Raw genomic sequence first — 24338 nt, 5'->3', positions numbered from 1 at the left:
ATCTAAGTTTGCAAAATTCCAGCCCAACATTGTTAGCTGTTAAAAGTATATGAACAGAAAATAATCATCATTTACCATCCCTATTTCATGCTGGCATGGGCTGGGTGGTTTGGCAGAATCCAACAGATCAGAGGACTGTTGAGCTCCAATCGTTTTTATGGATGGATGCTTTTCCTAATGCCAGCCACTTTATAAAGTGTATTGCATGCTTATAAAGAGAAATCTGATAATTTTTTGAAGAAGTTTAAATGAAATAATAAATCAGGGTAATGTTTTAGCATGCTATTTCATAATATTGACTTCTCACATTGGACAAAACCATAAATTTTGGATAAAGTATAGCCAATTATGTTGACCCAGTACTTGACAGCTACTTTATTTTATCCATTCTATGAAAAGCAAATTCAACTGGCAGGATTTGAACTTAGAGAATTAATACTGTCAGGTGTTTTGGTTGACACTGCTCTGTGTTATTTCATAATATTGAAAATACAAAATTGGCTCATCAGTTTAGATTGGCCAGTCTTGTGACATCTTGAAATATAGCTAGAAAGGAGAAGGACTATATGAAATAAGCAATTCTGAAAGTTTGTTTATAAAAATTTTTAAAATGGCAGGGTTCTGAATTAAGAAAAGGCAGGTTCAATATACAGTATTTCACCACATTCAAACCCATTGATACATAGACATAATTTTTTCGCTCATAGTCCAACTGGATAAATATAAAAGAAGTTCTGATCAGACATTTTACAGAATACTCATTCATTAGAAAATGGTTTTGCTTAACTTACTTTCCAAATTTTGAAAGCAATAGGATCAACAACAGTGGGCTGGATTATTTCCATTCCTGGAAATACTCCCCATGTAACAGCTATTGGTTGAGTTTCATCACAGTTGGTATAATCCATATCACCCTGGGACATACAAAAGATCAGTTTATACACTGAATTAGAGAAATACATAATAGTTCAGTTAGATTATTGAAGTGTTTAAGTTCAGTTGCTAAAATGAGTAAAGAATCTAACATTTTGGTTCCTTGTCCTTTCTCTCGAGAAGTAAAGAACAGAGATAGAGGGGAAAGTAGTATTGTTGCTTTAACTGCATCAATATTCTTGGAGTCCAGTTTTTATCCAGTGAAGTTATTATTTTGCAAGCATTCAATTTGACTGTGATAAACACAGAGCCTATACACCATAAGTTTTCATTTAAACCAATTGATCACAGTAAGCATGAAATGACCTTTCAAGTATAGTGCTGAAATTCACTTCAAATCCACTGCAGGTGTCTTGTTATATATTTCTGAATTTAATTTTAGGTGCCCATCACCATCAATTGCCAGGAATAGATACATGAATCAGTTGGAATTATTTCTTGAAATAGGGCAGAGTCTAGAAAGAGATCTAGTTCTAATCCATTTTATATTATAAAACCAAACTTAACCACTGTCATTTAAAAGTTCAATAGGATCTGAGAGACATTTGCTTTGTAAAAATTATTCACAGCTTATGGGCCTGCCTTGTCACGAATGTGAAGAGTATTTTGTATCCATTTTGCAGGACATATCTCCATAAAATACTTATTACTTGAATTAATGTAAATATTAATTATTCTAAAATATTTTCTGACAATTTCAAAAAGGTAATTAATAAATCGAAAACTTACCTGACTGTTCCCAATATGATAATTGACCTGAGGATAGTTAACTAAGAGTTTCTTCAAAACTTCGACATTTTCTTTTGAAGTGAAAAACTCAAGATAGGCCTTTAAGATATGGAAAAAAAGAAAGAAAAAAAGTTCTTTTTTTTGCAAAGGAAATATTCAAGAAAGATTTTATGCATGGTAGATCAATATATTCCTTTTAATATGTGAAACTAATACTGAGATTAATTAATTTGAACTAATACTGAGATTAATTTTCCACTTGTGCTAGCATGGGTAGTATATTTGATGATGATTTGCAAATACTGGATATTTTCTTTATTACTTTAAAAAAAATTGGCAGAACTTCTGGTCTTCTAATGCTCACTTGCATTGAATGTTTCAAATGTTCAGACAGGTCTAGTTAGAATGCTTGTTAGCAGGAGGAGATAGGGACAGGGAGAGAATTTATTTTTGCTAGACTGCAGATTTAAAAATCATTCTTTCTTTAGTCATGTTATTGCCAGTTGGTTGAGTCATTTGCTTGATTTTTCCTTATTAGAGGTATCCATCAATGGGTGGTCAGATATATTAACTACTAATGATCTAACCAGTGAGAACAATCTTTTGTTTCCACTTACAGTTGTGGAGTAAACTTAACCCTTCAATTTAACAAACCATGCCAGTCATGTCTAGGTTCCCAATCTCTACACAAACTTCAAAGAACCTTGTTATAAGCCAACCAGAGAACCTCTAAGTGGTCACTCGAACTGCCAGATATAACCATCAAATCTACCTTAAATTATATCCTGTTATTTAAAAAAAAGATAAGTTGCAGGTAATCATACACAATAATGACTAAAACAAGCTAAAAATACTCAAAATGGACCACTAAGATATGCTATGAGCAAGGTTTGCTGCTATGGCAAACTTTACTGAATATTTTTCTACATGTAGTTGTGTGAGCAAGAAAGGAATGAATGAACAGAGACAATGTAGGAAAGATGGGACTATACTCTTGTGGGAACGAAGCAACCTCACTAGTGCAGCTGCTGTTGACAGCTCATATTGCCATTGGTTAAATATTTTTGATCACATGTAAAGATTTTAAGCTTTGATATTAATTATAACCAATCTGTGATGGTCAAAAAAGAGCAAAGAAAAGTTCTGAAAATTTGGTTCATTCAACACATTGTTTTCTCTCTCCACAAGCATTAGATCTCCAACAAAGAACTCTATTGGGTCATGTTTGGATGTAGTTCAAGCTACCATTTTTCATCCAATGGAATAGCCACTTTTCGTGCAGTCATGCAATTCTTCAGTTCTTTCATGTTTAATATATATAGTAACTGGCGGTGCCCCAGTATGGCCACAGCTCATGAGCTGAAACTAGATAAAATGAAAAAATGATAGTCTGGATTTCTCGTTTACATACAGATTATCACCTTTGTGGTAGGGTTCTATGCCCCACTACAAACCCATAATAAAACAATTCTCTCACATTTGCATCTCACTCACTCTGTCTTTTTGTTGGTATGAGAAGAATGCTTTCACTCTTGAAGTATCCATGCTTCAATTGGACACATATATTATTGCCTCTCATTCTTTGAGTTAATATACACGAATATAAAGACACATACATGAATATCTTTATGTAATATAACTTTTGTTTATCAATCATTCAAATAGGGTTTTTCTGAACATGTTTCCTATCAATCATTTGTGATTAATAGATATGTTGATGATTAGCACACAATCTGTCTTTACAACCTCAAGTACATACTTAATAAACTCATATCATCAAAACATAGTGGGAAGAAAATAAGTTCTCTAGCACCCATAACATGGATAAAATTTATCCAGACATAATGAAATTGCTGGATACAGTACTCAGGTGCACTACAACTGAAAAAAAAAAAAGAGAGGCATTTGATGTACTGTTGGTGAGTTTCAGGAAGCATGGAAATTTTGTAGGATGTAGTGTCTGAACAGTTAACAACTAATACAGGTAGTTTATTCCATGCTTTAGCAATTCTGAGTGTGAAAAAATGTTTCTGGAAGTCATGGGTGCTGTGTTGTTTTTTGATTTTGTAAGCATGTCCGCAAGTGCTTGACATATGGAATTCTATAAGGTGCCCATGTTTGTTGTTGGAAAGATGGTGGATAATCTTGTGGGTGTCTACCAAGTCAATTGCCAGATGTCTGAGCTTTAATGTGTCCATATTCAGTGAAACAAGACATTCAGAGTATGGTAGATGCCTGATGATGGGTATTTGCTTGGTTGCATGTTTCTGGACAATTTCCAGGAGATTGATATGCTGAGCAAGATAGTCCAGACTGGTGATGCAAACTCTTAGTGTGGATGTACTATAGTCATACACAGTTTTAAATAGATAGCTGGAGAGTGGCTGACAAAAGTCTTACTGAGTGATGTTCAGACACCCTCAGACTTCTTGATTATCTTAGAGATGTGGTTTGTCCAATGCAGATCACTGTTTACAGTATTACTCAGATCACATTCACTAACGGATTTCTTAAGATTGGTGTTGTTGAGGGAGAATGTAAAAGTTGGGTTCTTATGAAGAGTATCCAAGCAAAGAAATCATGCCTAAAAGTAGAACATATACACAAGTCGTGATCCCTTACTCATCAAGGTGAGCAATAGTTTCAAATATGAACCAACTCATACTGTGACCTGTCCAACCCATAACATGGAAAAGCAAATGTAAAATGCTGCTGCTGTTGTTGCTGATAATGATCATGATGATGATGAACAATTACTTCCGAGTGTCCAGGCTCAACTGCAAGAATCTCAGAACATTACCACAGTACCATCTCTTCCATTTAACCCAGACAAACATAAAAAAAGCCACATATACACACAAGCTGCAGCAGCATCAGTAACTAAATTAGCTCCAAACACTGCTGGGATTATTCGTGATGTGTAACATCACAAATAATAAATGCAGAAAAGTAAATAACATCCATATTCTCCTCACCAAGTTCACCAAACTCGTTTCTTTCCTGGCCAGTGGGAGTCAGAGTTTGTTATGAAGAAGACCAGGTCACACCCAGGGGAGTAGAGTTAGTGATTGAAAAAGAGCAGTCAAATCGCCCTGTTTTTGTGAAGATGGTTTTAGAGATATCCAACCTCATAGCGAAGAAATAAGAATTATCAGATCTTCATCTGTTATCTTTCACTTGTTTCAGCCATTAGACTGCAGCCATGCTAGGGTGTCACCCTGAAGGATTTTAGTTGAGCAAATTGATTCCAGTACTTTTTTCTAAAGCCTGGTACTTACTCTATTGGTCTCTTTTGCTGAATTGTTAAGTTATGGCGATGTAAATACATCAACACCAGCTGCCAAGTGGTGGTGGGGGACAAACACAGACACAAACACACACACATACACACAATGGGCTTCTTTCAATTTTCATCAACATAAATCAAGGGTGCAGTAGAAAACACTTGCCCAAGGTGCCACACAGTGAGACTGAACCCAAACCATGTAGTTGGGAAGCAAACTTCTTTCCACATAGCCACACCTGCAAACATTATTTTATCTTCTCAACAGTAACAAGGAGGTGGTGGATTTTATTCGATTTTTCTTTTCATTTTTTTTTTGTGTGAAAGGGATTGGGTTTCTCTTTTTGAGAACCACTGTTCTAAGTGATTGTTCAACATATTTTCTCTCTCTTTAGTTAGGAGAGAAGAGAGTTACAGGACCTCTGTGACTGGTGTGAAGGAGGAAGGTATTCTCAAACCAGAAGTTTGGCTTGAATGTTTGCGATAGAAAAGACTTGTATCATGTGGTGGTAGTGGTGTTACCGGGTGACAAGTTAAGTCTACTTCTACCTGTTATCAGTGGTGGGTATGGTTCCACTAATCCGCTAACAGCTAATTAGCAAAGCTAACTTTTCATTTTAGCAGATTAGCATTTTTGCTAACTTTGGAAAACGTCAGCAGACCAATTAACTTCTGCTAAATTTAGTTCAGCTAACTTTAAGTCTGCTAACAAAATTCATACATTTGTTCTTGTCTGTTGTGGGCATGTCTCAAAGAGTCTGTCAGGCATGCTATTGGCTAACTATGTGTACACATGACAAGACATGACTGGTCAATGCAGCAGCAGCTAGCTGAACAGCGTTGTGTAATTCTGCAGTTTTGAGTTGTGTTCACTTATGATGTTGTCACGTTATAGACAGGCTTACAGTGTCAGCAGCAGCAGTGTATATTATCGGTTTATCAAGTTATTGTTTATTGTTATGGAAGGTGAAGACATTTTTATTCGGCCTATACAAAGAAAGCATGCCAGCCCAGTATTAGCGAGGCAGTTGCCCAAACTGCTGGCAATGACGTCTGTCAGTCTATGGTGGACAAAAAGATTGTAGACATGTTTGTCGACAACATGCTACTGCTGCATGTAGTGGAATCCTCCACCTTGGTCGGCCTGATCAAGATGCTGAACCCCAGCAAGACGTCGATGTCCCACCACACTCCAGGCAGGATGATCTTGGCCAGCCAAAAAACAGTTGGAGGAGTCTCTTACAAGATTTTTATAAATTAAAATTATACAAGGTTGTTAAATTATTATTATGGCGTGTTGTGATGTAAAGGAAGAAAAAGATGGAAGTGAAGAGAGAATTATGGTAGTCTTGCCTGTCGGTCCGGAAAAAGGGTCACTTTCAACATCCACGTGCTGTCTCAATCTCCAAGGTTCACTCCATGTCCATATGCGCTATCTTTCACTGTACAGTCTCACACGTCCGCTCTGATGTGCTGTCCGCTGCCCGACTGGCCCCCTCATGCTTCGCTGATGCTGCATGTCCACTGCAGCACTTCTGGTGGGATCCACAAGCCCCACTTCCGACAGGACATGTCTACTCCTTCACTTCTGATCCTTCGCTACAACACAGCCTGGCTCATAACACCACACGCCTCTCCACCCTGATCTGAAGATCATTCAACCAACCTGCCCACGTCCTCTTCTCAACCCTGACCACATGTCTTAATTTGTCTCGTAATCAGTCAACCAGCGAGGAGGGCACCGCTCCCTCTGTAACTTCAGGACTGGCCTCAGTTCCTGGCATATTACTGCCGGCTTCGTCCTCTTGTCCATTACTGTTGGCCCCATCCTGTCGCAGTGATGATCCTGCGCACATCCAAAACATGTTGTGACATGCCATCTACGGATACACTGTTCCTCGAATTCACAGAGGTTATTGTTCCTTTTCCCCACTGTGATGTGCACCGCGCATTTGGGGGCTTAACCCAGACTTCTCTGACCTGCACAAAGGCATGCTCTTTCTCTTCTGCGGGATGCGGTGATGCAGTACATAGATGCCTCCACTCGTACTTGAATATTGCCCTGTGTGGCCCTGACTCCCCAGCCTGTCCCGTCATGGGCGACATATTATACCGAAAAACGGCCTTGACCGGTGAGATGTGACACCTCTCTGCTATGGTCTTGATGATATGATGATGCCTCTCCACAACCCCATTGCCACTTGGCCAGTAATCCGCTCTGAAGAAACGGCTGACATGCCACTTGTCAAGCATTTCCCCCAGCACCTCCGAGTGAAAGGCAAGCAGCTCATCCACAGGGCCTCGTTCTAGGAATATTTCATTCAATATTCTTGTGATTTAAAGGAAGAAAAAGACGGAAGCGAAGAGAGAGTTACAGTAGTCTTAATTGTCAGTCTGGAAAAAGGGTCACTTTCAATATCCACGGACTGTCTCGATCTCCAAGGTTCACTCCACGTCCACTATCCGTTGCTGTACAGTCTCACACGTCTGCTCTGATGTGCTGTCCGCCACCCGACTAGCCCCTCGTGCTTTGCTGATGCCGCATGTCCACCGTGGCACTTCCAGTGGGATCCGCAGGCTCCACTTCCGACAGGACATGCCTACTCCCTCACTTCCAATCCTTCCTTACAACACAGCCTGGCTCATAACACCACATATACTTCATATTTTCTCAGTTAATGTAATAAAATGTATAATAGCTAATTGAAATAAATGTCATAATATATAATATAAGGTATACATACACACAAACACACACACACATATATATATATATATATATATATATATATATATATATATATATATATATATATATCACTCATGATTAAGTCTGCACAGCACAGTCAATCTTTAATGAAATAACAAATAAACGAACCTTAAGTTCTGAACTTATGAAATTCCGACCATCATTCCATCCCTCATCTCGGTTATTCATCACCCCCAACGCGTCACCTATCAAGGTAATGTCACAATTTTCAAAAGTTTAATAACGAGGCTTTAAATTATAAGCAGTATTTTTATGAATTTAGAACAGTCTCGTGACAAATGTTAAACTGGTTATAAGATACTATGAAAGAATGTCCTGCCTCTTTCCTATCCGAGAAAAATTGTACAAACCACTTGTTCACAGAAACTATTGCTGCTTGCGTGGAGATGCCGATGAGCGGCTCGTGTTTTTTTTTTTTGTAGGCCTTGATTATATTCTGCATCAGTTTATATATCATGACATTAAATTATTTCCTTGTTGGTTTTAAACTGCTGTTAGCCACCTCGATTATTTTATAATTTTCAGATCATCATTTTGTGAAATCAGTCACTGATTCCAATGGCATTATCCATAATATTGACAGGAGTGAGTTGGCCTCTACCAACTGCGATGGAGTGACCATTACTGATGAGTATTAATTTCCTAAACGAAATTAACATGCTAATCTAATGCATCTTGCTTAAGAGTCTGGAGGGTTTTCTCCCCTGTCAGTACAAAGAAACCATATGCTTTTGTGGCTAAGGAGTCTACGACTTCTATTTCTAGCAATGCTGATAGTCGCTGCATCCTAAGCTTTTAACTTTACAACTTATGTCTCTTTACAATTTAACATTTTTTAATTACAGATTGCTCAAGGATGTCTCCTGGATGGCGATCGCTGTGGACTGTTGGTCGGCCCACGACAGGTCCTACCTGGGGTTGACGGCACACTGGCTGAACCCCAAAACCTGCACGAGACAACACGCTGTCCTGACCTGCTCTCGGCTCAGAAGACATCACACCTTTGATGTTCTCGCCCAGACCATGGAGGACATCCATCAAAAGTTCCATTTGCAAGACAAGGCAACCAGGACCACGACGGACAACGGTAAAAACTTTGTTAAGGCATTATTTATGTTGTGTTATAAACCCAAACTCGAATATCAAAGTTCAAAAGGTTTTAATCGACTAAAAATACAGCAATCTACAATACAAACAAAGATTGCTAAATTGTAAGCAAAACCAAACTTCAACGCAATAACAGTTTTATGCAGCAAGTTGCTACAGCCTCGACTAACTAAAACCAACACTGAACACGTCCTGCAGCAAACAGAACAGAACTCCGCGCAGTCGCACTGCAGGCATATAACAGCAATCAAGACAATCAAAATCACGTGATCAAAACAAAAATCGCAATACGTTGTTTGGTACAGAAGTTGAACTCTTGCCAGACATTTCTGAGGCTAGTGCCGATGCGGATGTGGAGGACGTGAATCCTAAGGCTGGGAATGTGGACAAAGTTGAGTACATCTCTGTTGATGCCATCCTTGACTAAACCTGCTAGTGCACATGAAGTGCACAGCCCATGCCTTCAACTTGGTAGCTAATGTGGATACCGACAAGGCTCTTGACAGCGCTTCGTTCAAGTCGGCCTAGAGGAAGGCCATGTCTAAGGCGCAGCGGCTGTGGAATCTGCAGAGCCGCAACACGGTGACGGTGCGTTGAAGAGGAGGCTGGTGGTTCCAAAAAGTACCAGATCGAACTCTACTTATGATTCTGTTGTTGTCCTCAACAACCCGCTGGAGAAGAATAGGGGAGCTGTCCACAGGTGATGACACAGCTGAAGCTACAGATCTTTACTGATTCTGATGTCGACTTCCTAATGCCTAATGTTGCCAAGGCAGTGGATAAAATCCAAAGGGTAGACCAGGATTATTTCGGGAGCCTTCTGCCAACTGTAGTGGTTACCGTCATGAAGTTGAAGAAGGCCAAGTTCAAACATCTCTTGAACTGCAGTCCTCTGGTAGACGCGATACTGGCAGGAATCACGAAAAGGTTTGGGCTCCTCCTAGAAGACCTGGAGTGCCAACTAACCGCTACCTTCCACCACAAGTTTCGCCTGTTCTGGCTGGAGCAGTCAAGTTAGCAGAGTAACAAACGCCATGGAAACCGTCGTAGCGACAGCCCTAATGGAGACCAATGAAGAGGGCAACAGCACCACCAGCAATGAAGATGAGGAAGATGATTTCTTCAGAAACATCACTCGGCTCCGGAAGAGCATGAACCACAAGGTCACTGAAATCCAAGGCGCAAAACTTGGTGAAGACCTGGTTGGAGGCCATCTCGAAGAGGTCCTGACTGAAGTTGCGTTTTTGAGTGAGAAGGTCTTGATCAACCTGTTCACCAAGTATAACACGGCCATCCGATCCAGTGCTGCAGTCGAGCACCTATTCTCTAGAAGCAAAGATATTTTGAAGGCCTCTCAGATGGAAACTTTGAGAGGCTGATGTTTGTGAAGGGCAACCAGCATCATGTCGAGGTGATGGAGAAGGCTCAGCCAGAGTAGTACACCTTGATCATCATCCGATCTTGGCATGATACACCTTTTTGATTCGTTTAATACTTTTTGTACAGTAAATAAAGTGTATGTTGACTGAAAACTAATGTTTAATTTCATTTGTTCATTTAATTATTTGCGTACACCTTGATCATCATTTGATTTTGGCATGCTATACCTTTCTGGGAAGCTCTATGTCTAAGCTACAACATGAAAATTTCAGCTCTCTAAGTTTGTTTTTAGGGGTTTCAAAGCAAACCGAAACTAAATTTATGATAAAAGATAGTGACCATCATTTAGCGTTAGTTTCCGCTAATTTTTTTTTACCTGTTTAGTGGTTTAGCGTATGCGAAGCTAATTTTTTTTAGTTGGCGGATTAAGTTATCTGTGCTCACCACTGCCTGCTGTCTATAACAGTCAAATCTCCCTCAGACCACAACCAACTGTCTTACGAAGGGGCATATTGGATAATAATGGTTTTGGGTTCCCTAGATTTGGCAAAAAGGTGGGATGATCCAGGCTGGAATATTTTTTTCCCTGTAATTTTATTCGACCAAGGCTGATCTGAGGTTAAACAACAAAAGCTGGGCATATAAATGTAGATCCAGTGAGGAAGTCTCTACACAATTGCCCGAACTACCAAGAAATAACAGCCAAAATATCTCAAATCAGCCTTGTCGTAACAGAAAGATAAACGCATTGGAAAATGAAGTCATAGGTGCACTGTGCCTGGGAAAAGGACTGGATGGTCAAGACTCAGGTACCTTTAAGCAAAGGTCTGCTCGACCAAAAGTAAACTTATTGAGTTATGCAACAGTTGGCATACGAACGAATTAGTGAGGGAACCTGTAAACAGTAATTTTACTTGCTAGAAACAGCAGCCAAAAAACAAAAAAAAAAACAAAAACAAAAAAGCGGAGGACATTGAACAATGTAGTCCCTGATATACAAACTGTCTTTACAGTGACGTAGTGTAGAATGTACTGACCGCGCAGGCTACGTTGTGTCGTCACACGCTACCGTTAATAAAAGACTTCACTCATACCAAAATGAACAACTCTGCTATTCAGTGGTAAACTGGTTTTTATTTCACCACCCCGAAAGGATGAAAAGTAAAGTCGACCTCGGCGGAATTTGAACTCAGAACGATTTAGTCAGATGAAATGCCGCAAAGCCTTTTGTTCACCGTGCTTAAAGATTCTACCAGCTTGCCGCCCTTGTGATTTGACATTTTGGCACAAGGCCAGTAATTTTAGAGGATCGGCACTTCGTTTTATCGACTCTGAAAGGGTAAAAGGCAAAATTGACCTCGGCAGGATGTGAACTTAGAACGTGTAGTAACGCCTGCGCATGCGTAGTCTTACGCATGCGTAAAATTAAACAAGCAAGCGCTTCCCGCTCAATTCATTCTCTTTCTCGCTGGCCAGCGATTGAGCAAGGACGTGTGTTTAAAGCTGTCTCTACATCTTTCGGTCTTATACTCGACAGCTAGTTATTCTCACCTCTAAAGATGTATAACTAAAGATATGTATGTTTTACCAAGTAAATAAATGTTGTTTAAGTTGTTTAGTCTGGAGTTCAGCGTTCCGTCAATTTCTTTAATTTTATAGTAGAAAGTCAGGTATACAATCTAAAGGTGTATAACCCACTTTCTACTAAAAACGTAAAGATCCAGAAGAAATGCCACCAAGCATTTTGATCCTTCTAGCTCACCGCCCTACTAATAATAATCGTATACTTTCTTTATTGGCCACAAGATCTGCAAAAACCATATCTAGGACATTACAAAGGACAACGAGGATTTAAATAAACACGCGTACAAAATTAAAACAAATAAACAAACTTATAAGAATAAAATTTCCCAATAGGGGGGAAACGCCACACTGGTACGACTAAGGAACCTCACAAATCCCGAGTAACTCTACTACCTTTACTTTCCTTTCCAAGTGGAACTTGAAAAAACAAACAAACAAACAAACAAAAAACGATGAAAGCTAAACTGAAAAATAAACTGTCTGCCTTCAGTCTTTTCAGTTCCATCCACCACACAACCCTGCCATATTCATCAGTCAGGTAAAATAACTACTTCTCAAAACCTTCAGCTTCTGTAGAACTAGCTGCCAGGATCTTTATCCAACATTTCTATGATGTATCGTGCGAGGTGGAAGTTGTCGTGGGTAATTCTGTTTGGCATAGCGCATGCATCTTTTAATATGGAGCATGCACCTTACTCTAACACCGTGGCCAAAATCTTCAATTCTGTATTTAACAGAGTTAGGGGCCTGAAGTTCTTTTAATCATCCCCCTTGTTCGGGTTCTTTCTCAAATGCACCACACTAGTTTTCATAGGACTGGTATTCTCGGTTTCTGCTGCCAGTTGCAGTAGACATCTGTCATGAGGCTCCAGAACAAGTCTAGCATATGAACACGAAGCTCGTAGAGTAGACCATCCCGCTTCGACGACTTTCTCTTGTATCCAGCCATTACTTTCCATATTTCGTCAGGTTTTATCGGTCTTTCGCAGAACTTCTCATCCCTATTCAAGAGCCACAACAGACAGTTGAGGTTAGGAACATCTCTGGTTCACCGCCCGCCCCAAATAGTTGAGTGAAGTGCCATTAAAAAGCTGCACATATCTGCTTGGAATTGAGTTGTACACGCCATTCCCGATCTGTTAAAGACTGAGTTGGGGCTTTACTGTCACTTGGGACCATCGAACGACTTTCGTTCCATGCCTTATAGCCCTATCTCTGATAACGCAACATTCATGCTTAGCTTTGAAGAATCATTAAAGGTCAATCTCGCTGCCAACACGTCAGTCACAGTGCCTTTCCTAAACGCTTCTTCTAAGTTACTAAGTTGGCCTCTTTCTGGAATTTCTATAATCATTTTCTTACTAAACCTTATCAATTGTAATCAGTAAGCTATTTTCAGGGCAAACAATCATTGGCTGTTGACAATTTCTCCCGTCAACTCCCTCTTAACTAGTTCTTTAATCCAGTCACTGTAAACTTGGTGCAATGGGAAAGATGCGTTCAGTTTCCAGAAACCGGGTCCCTATCCACCGGTGGATAGGGACTTGGTTTCTAAGGTACAGGCCACAAATTTGTGGCCTGTACGTCAGCTGATTGGAAACAACTGAACAAGTCTGAGAGGCTTTCTCACACTCGTCTCCTATCAGCTAGCCACACACAATTAAGAAGTTCATCCGAGATGGCGTTTCAATTGCCCACTAACACTAAAGAGCGGAGTATTTCCTGGAAAATCTCCAGTTGCCTGAAGAAATTCGGCTGCTCCATACCAGCCGCGTCTAGAAAGACCGACTGTCTCAAGGTCCAGGCCATTTCGAAACAGCACTACCTCTTGCCCTACTACTCTGGGCCGAATAAGTGATGTAAAGATCTCGAAGTCGGCAAAAATTGGTGCTAAGGGCGTGTGTCTAGAATCCTCGCCGATAGCTATCACATCCAAACCTAGCAACCTGAAGTCAATGAGCAGGCGACTAGGCTTCCATGTTGATTTCAGGCTACGTGCATTTATACACTCTACTCTCAGAGCTGCCATGCTCGTGAAAAAGAGGAAGACGAAAAGTAAACGGGTTACTTACCCATTTGGTAGTCCTGTGGATCGAGTGACTTGGTTTACATGAAATTTTGGGCTTCCTTCAGAAGCCTACAGCTGCCCTTGCGCTGAAGCATCCTACATTCATTGGGGAAATTATCCCTCATTATATATATCTCACAAATTTGTACCACTTTGAAAGTAGTGCGCTTGTAGACCTTCTCTCTGTTTTAACGTTTTCTTTTAATGTAATAAGGGACATCAATTTTTGTATTTGTACTCCTTGTCAGCATAAAGTTTAGGCTAGGTGTGTTTTGTTAATGTTGTACTTGTGTGTCTGTCTGATGGTGCAACTCCTGCGTTTTTTTGTTTTTTTTTTGTTGGTGATTTTGGTGGTGGAGTTGTTGCCAATGTTTGGTACGGGTGTCATTTCAGGGATACAGTCGTGATTTAAAAAAGAGAAACTGCCGGAGAGCATATATAATTTTTTAAAAGTATTTTTGTTGTATTTTTTATTGTTAATTTTTTTGTTGTTTTTCCTTTTTACGAGATGAGATATCTATACCAGAAATATCTGATACGGGTTGGGGTAAAGGTGAAGGTATATATTTCACGCGTGCTCATATGTGTATGTGTTTGGAAGGGGAAGGGGATAGAGTATAAGGGAGGAGTTAAGTTGGAGATTTTTCTGGGTGCCAGGTTTTGCTTCTGTATTGTGGGTGTCATTGTTGCTGGTTTCCTGTCATTTGTAATATTAGCACCGGTACTGTTGTTCTTGTAGCTGCAGTTGCGGTTATTTGTGTTACTGTTGCTATTGCTACTGTTGTTGGTGTTGACCTTCTTCTCTTCACTACTACTATTGAGGCTGCATTATCAGCAGTAGTGGAAGTAGGGTGTCTCCTCTACCTTGTTTTTTGTAGAGGAAAAAAGTTCCGAAGTGGCCTTCTGCACAACACAAATGGCATCTTGACCTTCTTCCCCTACCCTTAAATATGCAGCTGGACTTCATTGGAAAGGCGTATAAGGCCTGGGATCTTCTCTACATCCTCCAATTTGATTTGGAGGAGGATCTACACTATAGTCCCAAGCCAAAACTCCGTCTCTGTTCGTTTTACGTCAAAGAGGATGTCACCTCCCTTCAAAGCAACACAGGCTAACTTCCACCAGATGGAAAGTCCCTCCATCTCTCCCTCTCTCTCATATATATACATATATATATATATATATATCGAAAAGTTCTCCCTAAATTCGATGGCTATAGGGTGAATTTATCTGTCGCATATAGGAACTATGGAGTACATCAGTGCGAGGGCTTTGCTCTCGAAGAAAGCCTCCATACTCCCGAACTGCTGTGCTCTGGTCACATGACCTATATCTACCCATATATCTTTGAGAGCTCTTTCCACCTGGATGTGTGTTGCCGCTTCTAGGCATCAGGTTTTAACCTGTAGACAGCGATACAACGCTGTTGAATCGGCTGTCATTTAAGGAGAGTGAGAAGTACTGTGTTGATTTCACTGCCTTTGGTGTTCCCCACCACTTAATTTTTTTATTATCATTCTTCTTTTCTTCTTTCTCCTTCCTCTTGTCGCTTTTGGTGTTGTAGCAATTGTCGTTGTTGCTAGTGTTTATAGGAAAGTGGTTATACACCATTAGGTGTACACCGCTTCCGTACATTAAATTCTGAAGAAACAACGGAACGCAGATTCTGAACTATCAACACAACAATATTTATTTACAGAGGAAATAGGCACCACTTCGCCCTTGGTTGCTGAGACGCCTTCTGAATGATTTCCGTGGTTATTTGTGAAGCTCTGGTGCTGACATGTGAGAGAGCTCTGTTGGACGTCTGACTTCTTCGTCGGCCGGCGAGAAAAGAGCGGTAACGTTTTAGATGTTGAACTCTACACATGCGCATGAGACTCTTCCCGTGTTCCTTCCGGAACTAGTCCCTGCGCATGCGTGGATAAGCTTACCGGACATGTCGTCTGCTAAGGCGTTACTACATGTTAAAAACGTTGTCCTTATTGTTGTTGCTATCATTGCTGTTGTTATTGTCGCTATTCTCGTGCAAATTTTCTCTCATAGAGCTGGTAATAGTATGAAAATTTCATGCTACCTCCTCGTTGAATTTGATAATGGGCAGTACCGACGCCATAATTCCAAACAAGAGAGAGGGGTAAAAAAAAAAAGAAAAAAAGACAGCCGAAAACTAATAAAATATTACAAAAATTGGTTGTTCCCTTCTTCATCCATTGAAGAAGGGGTCCTTAAAGTTTTAACAAAAATTTGCAACAGTAAGCTAATTATTTTCAGCAAAATTTAACAAACCTTTACGACCGATGGACGTGCGCAATAATGATAATTAACGTAATTCTTTCTATTATAGGTATAAGGCCTGAAATGTTTGGAGAGGGAACTAGTTGATTACATCGACCTCACTATTCAACAGATACTAATCTTTATCGTTCACGAAGGAATGAAAGGCAAAGTCGAACTCGGCGGAATTTGAACCCTGGAAGTGAAGCCGAGCGAAATGCTGCTAAGCATTTTGATCGAAGTGCTAACGTTTCTGTCAGTTCGTCGCCTTAAGAAATAATAATAATAATCCTTTCTACTATAGCCGCAAGGCCTATAGTAGAAAGGATCTTTGTTAACGATTCTGCCAGTTCACTGCCTTCAATGGTTTTAAATTTTGGCTCAAGGCCAGCAGGTTCGGAGGACGGGGTTAGTCAATTACAGTGTTCAACTGGTACTTATTTCATCGACTCCGAAAGGATGAAAGGCAAAGTTGACCTCAGCGGAATTTGAACTGAGAACGTAAAGACGAACGAAATACTGCTAAACATTTCGTTCGGTATGCTAACGATTCTGCCAGCTCGTCGCCTCAAATAATAATAATGGAACGGACTCTATTATTTTCCAAATTCACCTTGTTTGTATTCGCTATATTCTCCGTCAAAAACTTCCTGGAGGAAGAAGTTCTACTCATAGTTTTCTAGGCTCTCTGAGTTCAGTGAGATTGATGCAGTTGGTTCCTCTTGACGGAAGGAAAACGACTAGGCCTAGTGGTTAGTGTGAACCTGGGTGTGGAAGTAGATACACCGTTGGTGACGAGAAGAGTAGAGACAAATGGGTCGCAAATATCTGAATGATGGTGTCACGAGACCAACTAGTTCCGATAAGTAGAGGCAATTATAAATTGCGACAGAAAGAGGAAACACAAAAGACAACATACCTGTACGCCGGTGATCTGAATGCCATTATAAGCGACTACATCAGTCAGACAGCCCTTTTAGAGATGTGGTTTAGGATCCCTGCATGCGTAGAGCAGCATCACAGTCGAAAATGTGGGAGCAAATCCACTATTGTTGGTTTCAACATTTTGTAAAGGTTTAGCAGTTACTGAAGACCGAAGCAATTTCTGAAACAGTAGACAAGATCCAGTCTTTGTAACGCGATCTTTGTTATTCTGAGGTTGTAGTTTCGGCAGAAGAGATCAGTGAGCTAGCATTGAGAGCTCGAGTCACTTGCTGTTTATATTTAGAGAGAAAGACGCGATTGTGTTTCCATGATATGTGTAGTGACTACGCCTCTGTGCTGTTAAATGAGGTAAAATTGGCCCGATACCACTGGATAATGTTTTCGAGATCTTTGGAGACAGAATCAGTGCAGATTTGGCATCAGGTGTTGAAGCTGCTTCATGTAGATGAAACTTGTGTGTAGAGGGTTAGAGAAGAATGAGAATTGGTATCACCTGCGTAGGAGTGTGTGTTGTTTGCGGTGATAGCAAATTGGTGGTTGATGAATAGGATGAAGAGTGTGGGAGATAAATCCGAGCCTTCAGTCACACCAGACTTGTATAGAGTGTGTCATACAGAGCTTTATCAGTAGACGCTGTGATGCTACCATCTGCACTGTATTTCACATTTAAAGAAAAAGAAGAAAGAAAAATCTTACTCTGTGATAGTGCAATGTTTTCGGACCCGTCAAAACATGAATTATTTTATGTGCTGTATGTGCTCAGTATATTACTGGTTAACTTCGTGTATTGATCACTGAGCGAACTGGTCACTGCTGCTCAACTTAACATTATTAGTTTCAAAAGAAGCTTTGATGAATAATAGAAAACAAACAATTATTTTTCTGTTTGATCCTTATGACAATATGAATATGTAACGGTAATGTTTTTAGTTGAAGTCGAGGGTTACCAATTGTAATCGATGCCTGTTATGGTGCAACGTCGGAATTACCAATTGTAACGGTCAAACAATAATTGATAAACACTAGGATGGAACGTCGGAGTCGTCACCAATTTTAACGGCAAAGATTTATTGCAACGGCATATTGTAAGATGTAAAAGAGGAACAGTGATTGAAGTTTAAGAAATATTTTCTTAAGGGGGCCACATTTTTCATTAACGAAACACTTTGAAACTTGGAACACTGGTAGAATGTGTCATATAAAACATCTTTTTCTCTTAGTCTTCTTAAAAAAAAAAAAAGAAATCCAGAAGTTATTCCATGTTAAAGTTGTCGTATTTCTGTAATTTCAACCAATCACTGACGTCCATTCAGCCGATATACATTAAGTGCCGACTACATAAACAAACGATTCTGAAACAATTAACCCTAACCCTGGGGTTAGGGTTAGGGTTAAAGCAAATTTAAAATGAAAAAAGCAAATAAAACGAAGGTATGGAGATTAAATACGCTTTACATCGCTTAATCAGCCAAAGGAGTAAATATAAACAACTGAATACTTGTCAGTGATTGGTTGAAATTATCGAAATAAGACAATTTTTTACATGAAATAAATTCGAATACAAAAATATTTTTCTTTTCTATAACACAAAATAGATAAGTATACGAAGTTTGAAAGTCTTTCCGTACCAAAAACACTATGTAAAACATTAATGAAAAATGTGGCCCCCGTTTTAAAATAGATCCGAAAATATTTATTTACCGTTACTTCAATATATATGCAAAACGACGACAGGTTGGTATGTGTAACTAGTAAATGGAAAAGCATACGAGGTAATAAGAGTTAATTTCGGCCGGTATGTGTGTACACGATCTCATAGTAGTATATAGAGAGAGATATAGTAATGTTACAGAGAAAAGAAAGTGAGTGAGTCGAGGGAAATTGTCTCGCATAGTCGCTGATTGTAACTTTCTTTTTCCCTCTGGCCGTTTGGTGTCTAGTGGCTGCCTGCTTGTGGCCATGACTCTAGTTGTCCGTTCACACTCACTGACTTTGGCTTACAGAATTCTTGTTTTTATAACTATCCAAAACTAACCAGAAGGATAGACATATTGTTGAGAACAATGGATTTTGTTGGAGGTCTGTTATCTCCATTTCAGCCCTGGTGGGTTAGAAGGGTCAAGTGGCTAAGATATTATTCTGGCTTAGCGAAGGCATCTGGTAAATATAACTGCTGTCACTAACAGAAAAACTATTGTTCTACCATGAGAAAAGAGCTGTTGAACTGTTAAGTGAAATTTGGCGATCGAGGATCGAATCCACGCTATGCCTGCATGAAGCCACTACAAATATATTAATATATACAAAAGTAACTCTGTAACAAAATCACATTAGCATATGTAAGGTCGGCATCCAGTCTTGTATGCTTGTAGCAGAGAATATAATCTCAACAAGAAGGATTACTTGATTAAAGTTGAGGCAAAAGGGCAAACTGGCTATAAGAAGCTACCGAGTCTTCCATATCAACTGCTGAGCCATGTGTTTATTAATTTTTAGAGTTCCTCTTGTGCATAGTGTAAGACTTCTGTTGCTAACTTGCAACTTCAATCATGAAGTTAAGTATTCAGGAACAATGCTTTTTAGAAGCTTGCTTTATAATTACATCATTCGCCTACAAGCAAAAACATTGATGAAAGCGTTGTCTGCTTGCTTTTGTACCATCTGTACAAAATAGTTACTCTTTCTCGTAGCATGACTCGGGTGCCGACCTTACATATGCTAATGCGATTTTGTTACAGAGTTACTTTTGTATGTATTAATATATCTTTGAGAGTTCTTTCCACTTGGATGTGTTGCCGCTTTTAGGCATCGGGTTTTAACAGTGTGCTTGGTTATCTTTTAACAGACAGCTTAGCTTTGTATTTAATGCATCATTGATACAAAAAGAGAGAAACTACGTAGTAATTAAAAAGTTTGCTACCCTCTTTGAATTCAAATGTTACGTTTTCTTTATGTAGGTATTACACTGTGCTACTTTAGCGTGTGATTTACAAGGGAGATTACTTTAGGTTACTTTTTAGTTTACTTCTTAATTTCTAAAAACCCATAAGATGTTGGCTAAAGATTTTTATAATGTCATCAGTGACGAGACGAAGGCATTTACTTTTTACAAGAAACCAGCACTAAATTCATATAATTTCTTAAGAATAAGAAGGGTGTTACTTTAATGTGTGAGCTGCAACTTAAAGGGAGATTACTTTTTTTGTGTACAGAAAGTATAAAATTTTGTTTATCAGAAATCGCAACAGATTCAGAGTTCTTCGTACAGATACTTCTAAAAAAACGGAATAAAACTTTTAGAATACCTTTGATTATAGGTCTTTTCTATCAGCGTTAACCTTCGACTAAACAACAATACAGTAAATCATAGTATCGAATTATAATTAATTTACAAAGGTAAAATAGTCAGAGCGTCGGAAAATATTCTCTGCGATATTTCTTCAGGCTCTTCCCGTTCAAGGTTCAAATCCTGCTTTTCATCCCTCCAGAGTCAATGAAATAAAGAACACGTCTAGTACAGAGGTGAAATGGTATCTACTAGCCCTGTTCCCTCAAAACTGTTGTTTTTTATTTTTTCATCTTTTCAAAATGATGGGGGGAAGCTTTTTATGAAAAAAATTCATGAAAATTTATGATTTTTTCCATCCCCTCATCCGGACCGAATATGACCACTTGTTCTTGCACTACACGAAAATGTATCAGGAAGTTCGTAGGATGTACTAGAAACAACAGCTAAATCTCTCTTAAGTCATGCACCTTTTCTTCTGAAAATATTTTGGAAATTTTTTTCTTTTTTTTTACCGAAAGACTTTCCCCATTATTTGTAAGTGCCCCCTCCTCTAAATTGGCCAAAATCGCTCCGGATGGATTTGAGGATATGAGGGGGGAAATCATAAAGCTTCAAAAATTTCCCCTATTTCGAAGGTCGTGGTAAAAAATAAGAAATCTGAAAACTCCCCGTCAAAACAGAGAAAATCCAACTTATGTAGGCGTCCTGATCCGAAATTCTACCAAGGGTAGAGAACTTTTTGCTAGCATTCGTATCTCAATCCGCCTGCCGAAAATCTATATGAAAAACAGTTTAACTCTTAAAACTACTACTTTTCTATTCTAGGCACAAGGCCCGAAATTTTTGGTTAGATCGACCCAGTTCGCAACTGGTACTTAATTTATCGACCCCGAAAGGATGAAAGGCAAAGTCAACCTTGGAGGAATTTGAACTCAGAATGTAAAGACAGACAAACTGCGTATATCTGAATTTGTAAAATTAAAGATTCATTATTGTTTTCGACACGAATGTATCACGATATGTTTATTATTCATGCAATTCGTCCTTGCTGTAACAGTCGCTCGGCCTATATAAAGCAGCTAAATCTCGCTCAAATTGTAGCTTACTATTTTTAAAAAGAGAAGAAAGTAGATAGTATAGTCCTGTTGTTAGCACTCCGTCGCTTACGACGTCGAGGGTTCCAGTTGATCCGATCAACGGAACAGTCTGCTCGTGAAATTAACGTGCAAGTGGCTGAGCACTCCACAGACACGTGTACCCTTAACGTAGTTCTCGGGGATATTCAGCGTGACAAGGCTGACCCTTTGAATTACAGGTACGACAGAAACAGGAAGTAGGAGTGAGAGAAAGTTGTGGTGAAAGAGTACCGAAGGGCTAGTCACCACCACCCTGCCGGAGCCTCGTGGAACTTTAGGTGTTTTCGCTCAATAAACACTCACAACGCCCAGTCTGGGAATCGAAACTACGATCCTATGACCGCGAGTCTGCTGCCCTAACCACTGGGCCATTGCGCCTCCGCAGTATAGTCCTAGATACTTCTAAAAAGCACTTCATGGCTGGAATTCCTTTGATCATACGACTAGTCACTCAGAGAGATGTGAAGCTAAGCAACAAGATATTTGGATTACAATTCCATACTTAGAAATTGCTCGCTTATACAGATTTTATTATTGAATCTAAGTTAGCGAAAATTTTATGAGGTCCGACTTGAGGACAAAACCTCAAGATTGATAGATAGAGACACAACCGATTACGTCGACCTCCATCCTCGCTATAAACCTGATACTTATTGAAAATATAAATTCTGTTGAGGTTTAGAACTATAATGCAGAGGAGGGGTGGAGCATGATTTTGAAGGACATTTACAAAAACCCAGTAAAAATACAAATTAATAATAATTTGATGCTATAATTTACTTCAGAAGAAATTTAAACAAACATTTTGAGTATAAATTATGTATAGGTTGTTTTTTCTTTTATACGATCTCTTTGTGTTCAAAAAAAGAGGTGCGGTCAGTTTCAATACTTATATTAGGATCTTGCCTAGAACTGAGCTGCACCTTTCTTGCGGAGGCATTGTACATACAGCCACTGTTATTAATGGCGTGGGTAAATTGGACAAATCAATTTGCGTAAATAACATATTCTTGGCAGCTAGCCCGATTACTGAATTACTTACACGTTAGCAATGTTATATTTGAGTGTAATAATGTTCTATTGTTCACACAGTTTTTGTGGAAAGACAAGTTGCTTGTATCTGACCAATGTTTAATATACATCTACACTGTCGGCTGTCTATAGATTTAAAGATTTACTCTATAGGCCATTGTAGTTTCATAATATAATACTGTTACCGATTTACTGAATCTTTTAATGATAGTAGCAATGTTTCTGGGAAATGAGGGTATTCAATTGTTAATGAGATTCCAATGTAAGAATCGAAATCAATGTAGCTGATTTCTCTCTTTTCTGCCCACAAAGAGTTTTTTTTGAAAAGACAAGCTGTTCACATATATCCTGCTTCAGTTGCATATGCAGTGTTGATTATAATATATAGATTTACAGTATTTTGTAATACATTAATCGCATCAAAACAGTAGTTAACGCATCCGTAATTTTATAATTCTCACCGCTTTTAAGAGAGAACTATAATCAATTATAATAGTAAAAATACCATTCGCATTTAGGAATGCTTTATATTCCTATCATGTATTGGGAATCTACTTGGTACATGATAGGTAATTTACTGATCCCGGAACCATGAAAAGCAAAGTCGACATCGGGAAGATTTGAGCTCAGAACATAAAGGATCTTACCTTTTTCAGCGTCTTATTCCGTTTAATTTCGAATGCAGTAACTCTCATCTACACCGCAACATTAAGGATGTGTGATAGCGCGACAATCATTAACAGTGACATCTCATTAAGTGGCATTTGGTTTTAGCGCAAGCGCAAAGCGTGAGTCCATTGGTACTCTTCCCATCATCCTTAGATAATGCCATTGACTCAGAATTGAGAGGATACTTAACTGTGTTTGTTTATCTTGTTGTAGTGAGCAAAACGACGAACATTCAGTCGATAATCCGCTAAAAGCTCCTGTACCGAGGGGTTGGTCACGCTGACACGCCATTCTTCCGCACGAATCGGCCCCCAACTACGAGAGCAATGGAAATGCAGAGTTTATCCGGGCTAAGTGAATCACCGATGTCTGCCACAGGCAAAGTGTCAACCCAATCTCCAGAAAATTTGGAACGTGCAGAAAATAAGAGACACCTTGAATACTTATTAAAGAGTCGAAAACATAAGAAACATTTACGTAAACCCTTGAATCATTTGGCCAACGCAGCTTGGGTAAGAAATTTTGAAGCGAGTTTAACATTGACCACACTTTCGAGTTTCTCACGAGATCGTCAAAAAGTTGCAAGGATGTCTAGAATCTAAACGAGGGACTAGACTTCAGTTTGCAAACTAACTTATGGATCAGTAAATAATTTCTAAGATTAAAAAGCTTTGATGAAGCTCAATTACATCAAGGTCTTTGAGTAGCTACTTAAGCTTTGACGTTTTGGTTCCAAAGTAAGATAAAAAAAATTGAAGAGGTCATCTATAAGATATCGGGGGCGAATATCATTAGTTCAGGGAGTAAACAGTGCAGATTGATAACTTATGTTTATTCAGATTCTATTTCTGATATAGTTGTCGTAAGTTTTAGTTAAAACAGTTTTAAGTGCAATACACGAGCGAGCCTCTGAATATTGGGTGTGTGGGAAATTATAATACCATTTTAAAAATTTGTTGTCACTCTTCCGTTGAAATTATTATTTTTTTGGCTTTTTTCATAGTTAGGGCGGAGATCACGTGATGCCATAACGCAGTAGTCGTGATTCTGCACGCTTTCGTGGACGTTCCCTCATCCATAAACATATTGTTTGACATTAATTTATGCTGACTAATATGAAAGTAAATTGTCACGCA

At 39.1% G+C, this 24338-nt stretch overlaps 1 protein-coding gene across 5 annotated transcripts in view; it reads right to left on the bottom strand.

Moving 5' to 3' along the window:
- Positions 1-24338, bottom strand: part of LOC106882151 (methylenetetrahydrofolate reductase (NADPH)) — an 87314-nt gene that overhangs the window by 1737 nt on the left and 61239 nt on the right. For 3 of the 5 annotated variants that reach the window (XM_089349331.1, XM_052966266.2, XM_052966267.2), the window contains 2 exons: positions 1663-1761; positions 792-914 (listed from right to left, as the gene is read on the bottom strand). In XM_089349331.1, coding sequence (XP_089205457.1) covers positions 792-914; positions 1663-1761 — 222 coding nt within the window. Of the gene's footprint in view, positions 1-791; positions 944-1662; positions 1762-17050; positions 17237-24338 lie in introns of those variants that run through there. The other 2 variants (XR_016241118.1, XM_089349332.1) reach the window with 2 other exon arrangements.

This window comes from Octopus bimaculoides, chromosome 3, assembly GCF_046866305.1.
Source record: "Octopus bimaculoides isolate indiv1 chromosome 3, ASM4686630v1, whole genome shotgun sequence".
Classification (NCBI taxonomy): domain Eukaryota; kingdom Metazoa; phylum Mollusca; class Cephalopoda; order Octopoda; family Octopodidae; genus Octopus; species Octopus bimaculoides.
This window is presented reverse-complemented; position numbering and strand designations above follow the sequence as displayed.